This window comes from Cucurbita pepo, unplaced genomic scaffold (assembly GCF_002806865.2).
Source record: "Cucurbita pepo subsp. pepo cultivar mu-cu-16 unplaced genomic scaffold, ASM280686v2 Cp4.1_scaffold000512, whole genome shotgun sequence".
In the NCBI taxonomy this organism is placed as follows: Eukaryota; Viridiplantae; Streptophyta; class Magnoliopsida; order Cucurbitales; family Cucurbitaceae; genus Cucurbita; species Cucurbita pepo.
The window spans coordinates 7,585-18,125 of NW_019646741.1; the positions used below are offsets into that span (position 1 = coordinate 7,585).

Genomic DNA, 10,541 nt, shown 5'->3' on the forward strand with positions numbered 1-10,541 from the left:
TATACACACACACACACACACACACATACTACTACAATACAATATAATACCAATATATAATATAGAAAGAGAGTTGAAGTTGGGGTTCTTGGGCTTGGTGGAGTGCTTTTCTTGCAGCAGGGAGCAGAAGCACATACACGTGAGAGACTTATTTCGGCCGCCTCTTTCTTACTTTTATCTGACACCAACAAATGAAAAAACAATGAACATAATGGGATGGGAACACTTCATTATTTTTCTTCAAACTCTAACCAATTTGGATAATGCACCATTATTTTAATTCTATTCCTATTCGTTTGGATTAGATTGGATTATTTTAATTCTATTCCTATTCGTTTGGATTAGATTGGATTGAATTTCTCGTTATCATTCACATGCACGCTCAAATCTATAAGAGCACTTTTATTTTAATTCTATTCCTATTCGTTTGGATTAGATTGGATTGAATTTCTCGTTATCATTCACATGCACGCTCAAATCTATAAGAGCACTTTAGAACTTTGAATTTAAAAGGAATAGTTATGCTAAGACGTGCATTATGTCATTGTCTTACTTTTATTGCCTATTTTGTACGATGAAAGTCCAACATTTGCTAATTTATAATAAAAAAAAAATACTATCTCTATATGTTATGAGGCTCTTTGAGGAAGCCTAAAGCAAAGTGAAAGTTTATGCTCAAAATAGATAAATATCATACTATTGTGAAGACTCATATTCATCTAACACATGTAATTCGTATAAATTGTATTTGAATTCATCGATTCTATGATAAAAATGAAAATTTAAGTACATACAAGAAATTATTATTACGAACAAGTGATGGCATGAGGGCGCCGAAAATTATTATATGCTGGTTTAAATGATATATGAAGGTTGATTTGGTAGAATTTGATGTAGAGCTTGATTTGTTTGACCTTTATATTGATTGAAATATAGGTTCACTTGTTTGACATTTATTCTCCTTGAAAACCGTGAAGATTTTTAGAATACTTATTATTTAAGTTACAACAAAATTAAAATGTAAGGAATAAATAATTTGGGAAGAAAAGGGTAATGAGAGGGAAAGAGTTGGGAGAGTGCATGCAAAGGGGAGGAGGTGTCAGGACGTAAGAGGAACAGCGAAGGCGTAGAGGGAGAGGGAAAGAGAAAGGTTTAGGAAATAGCATCTGCATGTGAGCGATGCCAAAGTGGGGGGACACTTCCACAGTGTCTCGGTACTCGCAAAAACTTACTTATACACCATATTTATTGCATCATCCAGTTTCAATTTGGCTTCAATTCTTTGGAATCGCAATTTAAAAGTCCCAAATTATTATTATTATTTTTTTAAATTAATGCCCTTTCTCTTCTTTCAAATCAGTCATGTCCAGTTTCGTGAATGATGGATCATATAAGGCCTAGGCTTGACGGGCCCAATGGGATTTTGGGCCCAATGTCATTCTCTCGACCCAATACTTTCACACCACACGTCCCCATCTTACTATTTCAATTAAACCCTCTCCTCTCTCTCTCTCTCATTGGACCTACACAACCACCAATCCCATCCACCCTTTTTCCTTTTCCTTTTCTTTTTCTTTCAAAAATAAAAGTAAAATAACATTTCTTTTTTCAATATTTATTCATTCTAGATTTCGTTGATGAAAAAACAAAGGGAAACAAGAATTTAATTAAATAGAAAATAAAATATACCTAGCTACCTACGTGAATCGTTCAAGCTCACTGTTAGTAGATATTATTTGTTGAGGATTATTGGGAGTGAGTCCGTTAATTTAGTAAATGATCATGTGTTTATAAGCGAGAAATGGTATCTCCAGTGAAGCCTTTTGGGGAAGCCCCAGAGTAAAGTTATGAAAGCTTAGCCTCAAATGACAATATCAGGAATGATTCCTAACATTATTTGTTTTAATTCGTTATATAAACTGCCCAAAACAGACAATATTTACAAAGGAATACCGGTATGCTAACAAGGGACAATATTTACTACTAATGAGCTTAGACGGTTACAATGAGTGAAATAATGGTGTGCCAACAAGGGACAATATTTACTAGTAATGAGCTTAGACGGTTACAATAAGTGAAATATAGGTGTGCCAACAAGGACATCACTAGACTTTACTATGTTATCAGAGTCAAATACAGGCGGTGTGCCAACAAAGACGCTGGGTCCCGATTGTGAGAACCCAATAAAGAGAATGAAACATTACTTATAAGAGTATGAAACATCGTACCTGTGGTGTGCCAACAAGGACATCGAGTCATAAAGGAGTGGATTGTGAGAACCCGAGAAAGAAAATGAAACATTACTTATAAGAGTGTGAAAACATCTCTCTAATTAACACATTTTCATGTCAATTCTTACTGATCTAAAAAGAATTTGGAGATTAAAAAAAAAAAAATTGATGAAACCATGATGAGAAAGAGAGAGAGAAAGAGAAAGAGAGCACAAAGTTTCAAGCTTGAAATGGATATGGAAAATGGGTAAAGTCACATAAATAACCATATTGGGAGATATCATCAGAACTCTGCCCAGAGAAACTCAATCCACCATAAGACATATTAACAACACAATTTTCCAANGATCATATAAGGCCTAGGCTTGACGGGCCCAATGGGATTTTGGGCCCAATGTCATTCTCTCGACCCAATACTTTCACACCACACGTCCCCATCTTACTATTGTCATTCTCTCTCTCTCTCATTGGACCTACACAACCACCAATCCCATCCACCCTTTTTCCTTTTCCTTTTCTTTTTCTTTCAAAAACAAAAGTAAAATAACATTTCTTTTTTCAATATTTATTCATTCTAGATTTCGTTGATGAAAAAACAAAGGGAAACAAGAATTTAATTAAATAGAAAATAAAATATACCGAGTAACTGTTTAAGCTCACTATTCAAGCTCACCGTTAGTAGATATTATTTGTTGAGGATTATTGGGAGTGAATCCGTTAATTTAGTAAAAGATCATGTGTTTATAAGCGAGGAATGGTATCTACAGTGAAGTCTTTTGGGGAAGCCCCCAAAGTAAAGTCATGAAAGGTTAGCCTCAAAGGACAATATCATGAATGATTCCTAACATTATTCGTTTTAATTCGTTATATAAACGGGTCAAAGCAGACAATATTTACAATGAGTGAAATACCGGTGTGCTAACAAAGGACAATATTTATTAGTAATGAGATTAGACTGTTACAATGAGTGAAATAACGGTGTGCCAACAAGGGACAATATTTACTAGTAATGAGCTTAGACGATTACAATTAGTGAAATCAGGTGTGCCAACAAGGACATCATTAGACTTTAGTATGTTATCAGAGTCAAATATAGGCGGTGTGCCAGCTGGGTCCCACAGGGGTGGATTGTGAGAATCCAATAAAGAGAATGAAACATTACTTATAAGAGTATGAAACATCGTACCTGTGGTGTGCCAACAAGGACATTAAAGGAGTGGATGAGAACCCGAGAAAGAAAATGAAACATTATTTATAAGAGTGTGAAAACATCTCTCTAATTAACACATTTTCATGTCAATTATTATGAATCTAAAAAGAGTTTCGAGATTAAAAAAAAAAAAAATGGTTGATGAAACCATGATGAGAAAGAGAGAGAGAAAGAGAAAGAGAGCACAAAGTTTCAAGCTTGAAATGGATATGGAAAATGGGTAAAGTCACATAAATAACCATATTGGGAGATATCATCAGAACTCTGCCCAGAGAAACTCAATCCACCATAAGACATATTAACAACACAATTTTCCAAAACACCCAAAGAAGTAGAAGAAGAATAATTATTATTAGCAGCAGCATAACGAGCTAGGCGAGCTTTGGCAAGAGCAAGATCATGTTGAAGCTCCGCCATTTTAGTCTGCAACAAAGCTATGGCACCGATGCATCCATAAACAGGATCTCTCAGCCTAGCCTCCGCCTCATAAGCCAAAGAGTTCACAGTGTCCTCTCTCTGCTCCTCAGGCACCTCCGTCAGAATCTTGCTCACATTACTCGCCCCAAACACTTTGTGAACCTTGGCGAACTTCTTCGGCTCATCAGACCTAAAATAAGGCGCAAATATGCAAGTGGGCGTGCATCTTCTTTTCAGCAATTTGCAGGCTGCACAAGAAGAAGAAGAACGAGTATCATGGCACCCTCTCATGCCTGCTGCTGCTGCTGCTGCTTCTGCTTCTGCTGCTGTTTCATCATGTCAGTCAAGAAATAATGTCATCTCCTCTACAACAGGATGTGTCTATATATATATAAATGGTTAAAGAAGGCTTGAAATAGACAATTAAAGGAAGAAAAAAAGAAGGAATGCTTTTAACTAAAGAACATGGGGTGCCATTATTTGTGTTCCTAACTTAGGATGAGACATCATATTTGATATATAAAGTAACATAGTGATGATCTGTATTAAGAAACTAAAAATAATGTTCTTTTTTTTGAAAAATTATTAGAAAATGTTAATGAAAAGATTAAGGGCATAATTGAGTTAAGGGTAAAATGAGAGAGGAAAGGGAAGGGGAGTTATGATGAGGAAGGGATAAAAACAGTCCCATCAAATGAAAATGGTTGGGGCAGTGATTGAGCGAAACAGCCAAAGTTCATAATGGAATTCCCAGAACCCACTTGTTCACAAACTGGTCGTCGTTTTCCTCAAACCACACACACACACACACACACACACACACACACACACACACACACACAAGAAATAGTTTTGTTGCAGACGAGAAAAGAAAGAGGGAATTTGGAGGAATGATTTTGATTGGTTGGTGGTTTGAAAATGGGCCGGCCCAATAATTATTAGCGTTGATATTTTGATGGAGGAGGTTGGATTGTGGTGTCTGTAACCCTTCTTTTATTGTGGCATGTTCCCTTCCATTCATTTCCTTTTCTATCAATCAAGTAGGCCCCTTCTTTAGATTGCCTTTGTACCATTCAACGTTTCAGTGGGCCCTTTAATAATGGAGAGAGAGAGAGAGAGAGAGAGCACTCAAATTGGGCTTCATCGTGGGCTTGAAGTTTGCGATTTTTGGGCTTTTCCTTTTGAAGCCCACTTGAGAATAGTCAACCCATTTGTCCATAGTACATCCACACAGAAACTTCCATAGTTCTGATACACTGACAGTGATAGGTTGTGATTTGTGCCCTTTTAGCAGAACCAAAAGCTGCCGAGGTTAACATGACCAAATCACTCTCATTTTCATTATTTAATCTTGTGGAAAGATATTAGATTACGAAGAAACGTAACCATTGCACCCCTACAAGTCAACTTGTTCCATATGGTTGGTGAACATGTTTGCTGACGTTCGATATTGCAATTTGCTTTTGTATTGTTTACTATCCAAGCAAAATATATGATAGTTAAGGAAGCTTTTAAAGAATATATTTGGATGCATGGTTTAGTTAATGATTTGTGTATTACTAAAAAAAAAAATATGTACATGCGGGAGTGTTATTTGTTTGTCGAATAACTAAGTTCATCATGTTCGTACCAAGCATATTGATGTTCAATTTTATTTGTTCGTGAATTTATTAATGAAGAGACATTCGTTTATTGAAAATTGGAACTATAATAATCCTAATGTGGTGACAAACGTGATTGGTGGTGAAAAAATTTGGCAGATCTGAAATGGCATGTTGATTAGGTGACAACCAAACGGATTATGTGTTTGGGATTCTTTTGACAAGGTGGACAACATTTTTGATACATTTCATGTATCATATCATACTTTTGGATTTTATATGCATGTATCTATCGGAATTCATTTCGTTTTTTTTTTTTTCATTATATTTGTGTAAAGACAATTTGGGGGAGATTTTACAGTGTGAGAGTGTGAGAGATAAACTTATAAACATTTTGATTATAGTGATTGACAACCACTCAGTGATGTGGGAGATTTTTTCTCTTCAAACCACGTAAATACTTGTGTCTATTTGTGGTGTGTGAGTGCGATCGATCTTATTTACACTTTTGTAGTAACAACGATATGGAATGACAAATTCGTGATGGCCATTCAGGTCAGCAATAAAGAACGTTCTGATATAAAATAAATAGACTATACGTATGAAATTCCAAAATAAATTTTATATACAAGAAAGAGACTGACCCATTTTTTGATCATAGAAAATGAGCATTGATTTGGGAGCTTATGAGCTGACATTTCAATACACCCTCCTAAGAAACCTCCAAAAGAACCAAAAAAGTTGAAATTTTGCAAGAGAGATATGAGAGGAGACTGCCCACAAAGTTTGACTTTGTGCAGTTAATGCATAGTTTTGAAAAATATAAAATTGATTGGGCATTTGACTATTTTAAGGAGTCAGGAAGTTGCTCCAAGTGGCAGCTACCAACAAGTCCTCCTATTGTTCATACAGTCAGCCAAACAAAAAGAAACTGACAAAACCCCTTCAAATTACTAAAATGTTTNTCTAATTCTCCTCAGCTTCCTCCATCTTCCCTTGTTTGCTTCACTGAACTCTTCTCTGTAATCCGAAGAGTTAAGCTTCTGATTCAAACCTGTGAGGAAGGAAGCTGTCTATGGAGTTTACTTCAGACAGAGCTCATTTCCCATCAGTTCTATCAGCTAGTGAAGGAGATTGGGAGAGTTCTTGATATTTTACCTCTCAGCTTCCTGAAATTAACAGATGATACAAGAGAACAAGTGGAGCTTCTTCACAATCAAGCTAAACGATTCGAGTTTTCGGCCGACGAACGCGAGGTTCGAAGAAGAGATGAGCTTCTTGAACTAATGATGAACAAGAAGAACAAAGATTTGGCAGAGTTTTTCAGTAGTGTTGGGCTGAGAAGCCTGATGGATTGTGATGAAGAGATATCAAAACTGGAAGTAGAAGGTCGTAAACAAGCAGGAACAGGTGGAATAATGGTGGTTTCTAATATAAACAATCTAATTTCTCTTGTTCGACATGCCAAAACAGTGGTTTTCAGTAAGAAAGAACAATTCAACTTGAAGTTTCAACATCATTCGTGTTCTTCTATATCAATGGATCAAATTCCAGATGATTTTCGCTGCCCCATTTCGTTAGATTTGATGAGAGATCCTGTAATTGTATCATCAGGACATACTTATGATCGTAATTCAATAGCTCAATGGATTGACTCAGGGCATCATGTATGCCCCAAGAGTAATCAGAGGCTAATTCATGTGGCTCTCATACCAAATTATGCACTCAAAAGTTTGATGCAACAATGGTGCCTAGAAAACAACGTTAATTTGCTTGAACCTACAAAACCATGTTCTTTCTCAAAAACCAACAGCAGTCGATACCGTTCCGATGAACCGATCGATCACATTTCGGCGTCGAAAGCCGCCTCCGACGCTGTCAAAATGACAGCCGAATTTCTGGTGGGGAAGCTTGCAACCGGATCACCAGATGTTCAAAGACAAGCAGCATATGAGCTCCGGTTGCTAGCAAAAACAGGGATGGATAGCCGAAGGATGATTGCGGAGGCAGGAGCAATACCGTTTCTTGTGACATTGTTGAGATCTGGTGATCCAAGGATTGAGGAAAATGCTGTGACGGCATTGTTCAACTTGGCAATCTTTAACAACAACAAGATCCTGATAGTGGCAGCAGGGGCAATAGACAACATAACACACATCTTAGAATCAGGGAAAACAATGGAAGCAAGAGAAAACGCTGCAGCAACAATATTTAGCTTAACAATGGTGGACGAGTTCAAAATATCGATAGGGGCGAGTCCGAAAGCGATACCGGCATTGGTGAGGCTCTTGAAAGAAGGCAATTCAGCCGGGAAGCGCGACGCCGCCACTGCACTTTGCAATCTAGCTCTTTACAAAGCCAACAAAGCTTGCATTGTAGGTGCTGGGGCAGTGCCATTGCTGATTGAGTTGCTGACAGATGAGAAGGCAGGCATAACAGATGATGCGTTGCAGGCGCTGTCTTTGGTTTTGGGCTGCTGTGAAGGGCTGCAGGAGATAAGGAAGAGCAGAGTTTTGGTGCCTTTGCTGGTTGATCTTTTAAGATTTGGATCTCCAAATGGAAAAGAGAGTTCAATTACGGTGTTGTTGGGGATGTGCAAAGATGGAGGAGAGGAAGTTGGGAGGCGTTTGTTGATGAATCCTCGGAGTGTCCCTTCGCTGCAAAGCTTGGCAGCTGATGGATCATTGAAGGCTAGAAGAAAGGCCGATGCATTGCTAAGATTGCTTAATAGATGCTGCTTTCAATCTCAGCCATGTTGAATACCAGAATGTAGAGATAATATAGCTGAAGTACATATATTTGTGCAAACTCTAAACATGGATTTACTGGTTTTATGGTTCGTTTGATTGAAAANTGTTTGATTGAAAAATTCGCTTAACCATAAATCTAAATATACCATTACGGAGATTCGTGATTCCCAACATGGTATCAAAGTCATGTCTTTAACTTAGCCATGTCAATAGAAACCTAAAGTGTTGGACAAATGAAGTACTTTGTCCTCGAGAGTTTCAGAGAAGAAGTCGAGCCTCGATCAAGAGGGGACTATTCGAGAGCTTCATAAGCCTCAAGAGAGGCTTATCCATTGACATGAGACCTTTCTTATGTTTAAAGTAGACATGAGAGATTGTTCGAGAGTTTCATAAGCCTTAGAGGAGACTCATCCATTGGCATGAGCTATTTCTTTGGAGGTCCGTGGTTCCTAACATCCTCGACCATACGGTGATAATAAATTTTTTTAACGGATGGCAAGTATTAGGGATGAGTTTTACTCGATCATAAAAGTTAAATTTAAAAGTTTAAAATTAGTGGGATGGAATGGAAACTAAAAAAAATAAAAATAATTATAGAGGTGGATTATTAATTTCATTATCATAAATTAAAAAAAGAAAAAAGAAAAAAAAAGGACAATTTAAAGTATAACAATGATAACCACGATAAGACTTGATTAGAATAATTAAAGTCTTAGACTAAAAACAGTGGAAATGAATGAGTCCGACATGGGCGGCCTCAATTTGATTAGTTTGAGGTTTAAACAAAAAGAAAATGCGAATATCTAAATTAAATGTTTTTCACAACTTGCAAGACAAATGGCCGCTCCACATCCCTAATTACAGCCATAAATTGCATATACTTCTTTTTTTAAAAAAAATAAAAAATAATACCAAGTTGCCATTTTGCATAGAAAAATAAATAAATAAAATATTACTAGTCAAGCGATTGTTATTTTTTCCCCTATTCCAAAATTTTAACGGCGGTAACTCTTAAGTTATTAAATAAAATACTTTTAACTCCAAATTTGGTGGGATTTCTTTATTTTCCTCAATAAAGTCTCTTAAATTAGATATTTCCATTTAAATAGGAATTTAAAGAAAATAAACGCCGTAATTTAATTAAAAAAAAACATCCAAAATGAATATATATATACAAATAATAGAAAAAAGGGCATAAATTTCTCATAAATTTCAAAAAAGTCCAGCCCTTGATAAAGATCGTAACTACCATTCCAAGGAGGAAAAGAAAAAAACGAATAAGATACCAATGCAAGTTAAAGTCGGATTCCACCAACCAAAAAAAAAAGAAAAAAAAAAGAAGCGATTAGCGTTTGATTATCTACATTATACCTAAATTGTATATGATTTTACATGTTTTTTATTTTTGCTTTGGCAATGTTCTCTGATTCTCGAGCCAACGACTGTAAATTGCACCGCACAATCGTATTTACGAACACGCACGTTTCTTCCTTCGTATTTCCCGGCGGCACATCCACCACGTACGACTCCACCACCACCGTTCCTCCGCCTCCCGGTGACACGTGTAAGCTCGTCACCGACCGGTAATTCTTCAGTCGGTGTTCTCCTCCCACGATGCTAAAGCTCAACACATGCTTTTCATCGTCGAGAATCTCCAACCGCTCTCTACTCGACAGCGCCGGAAGACCTGACACCACGTGCACCTCACGAATCGTCCCGACCGACACACCGTCGCCATCGACAATCCGGCAACTCTTGAGAAACTGCTTGTACATCTGTGGGTTGTCGAATCGCCGGACCAACGACCAAACTAAAGCCACCGGAGCGTCGATGGTTTGCACCACGACAGAGCTACACTGGTCCGACGCCACTGCATGCTTGTGGTCTGTAAGCGCACACGGCTGCGAAACGAAGTGGGTCTTTGGGTTAAAGGCGGCAGAGGGCCTAGCGGTGGTGTAGCGGTAGAATTGAAGGGAGGAAGGCATATTTAAAATTCAATATGGGGCTGAGTTTGATGGGAGGATAGATTCAAGAAATATATAATTAAGAGGACAAAGAGTTGGTATATATTGGGTTTGGTTTGGAGGCATTTAAATTAAAGTGTTTGATAAAATTGGTTCAAAAGAGAAAAAAAAGAAAAGAATTGAGGTCCACTTGGGAACAAAATTTGCTGTATTTCGAGCTTACTTTTAGCTGTTGCAGTTGCCTAGAATTGCAAGTGGGATGGGCAAGTTGCAAGGCCTTTGTTTGGACCTTATTTCCATTTCAAACTTCAACTTTGCCATTGCCACCATTTATATCTTTAATTTTGTTCACGTTTAACGACTTTTCT

The 10,541-nt window shown here is 37.3% G+C and overlaps 3 protein-coding genes across 4 annotated transcripts; 1 reads left to right on the forward strand and 2 right to left on the reverse strand.

Annotated features, from left to right (window-relative positions):
- Positions 1 to 2,437: 2,437 nt before the first annotated feature.
- LOC111785489 (LOB domain-containing protein 21-like) lies at positions 2,438 to 4,362 on the reverse strand. Of its 2 annotated transcripts, XM_023665887.1 has the most exons (2): positions 3,729 to 4,362; positions 2,438 to 2,545 (listed from the first exon to the last, which is right to left on the reverse strand). In XM_023665887.1, exons 1-2 carry the CDS (start codon positions 4,147 to 4,149, stop codon positions 2,451 to 2,453), a joined length of 516 nt encoding a protein of 171 aa, XP_023521655.1. In that variant the 5' UTR covers positions 4,150 to 4,362; the 3' UTR covers positions 2,438 to 2,450. The 2 variants fall into 2 exon arrangements, with proteins under 2 accessions (XP_023521655.1, XP_023521654.1); XM_023665886.1 differs by lacking the exon at positions 2,438 to 2,545 and having other exon boundaries at positions 3,620 to 4,357.
- A 2,059-nt stretch (positions 4,363 to 6,421) lies between these two features.
- Positions 6,422 to 8,218, forward strand: LOC111785490 (U-box domain-containing protein 1-like; the record flags this gene model as incomplete). The annotated part of the gene is made up of 1 exon (XM_023665888.1): positions 6,422 to 8,218. A coding segment is annotated over one exon (1,797 nt), but the record flags the coding sequence as incomplete, so codon positions are not given.
- Positions 8,219 to 9,387: 1,169 nt separating this feature from the next.
- Positions 9,388 to 10,305, reverse strand: LOC111785491 (abscisic acid receptor PYL4-like). The gene has a single exon (XM_023665889.1). It carries the CDS (start codon positions 10,192 to 10,194, stop codon positions 9,598 to 9,600), a length of 597 nt encoding a protein of 198 aa, XP_023521657.1. The 5' UTR covers positions 10,195 to 10,305; the 3' UTR covers positions 9,388 to 9,597.
- Between the last annotated feature and the right edge of the window lie 236 nt (positions 10,306 to 10,541).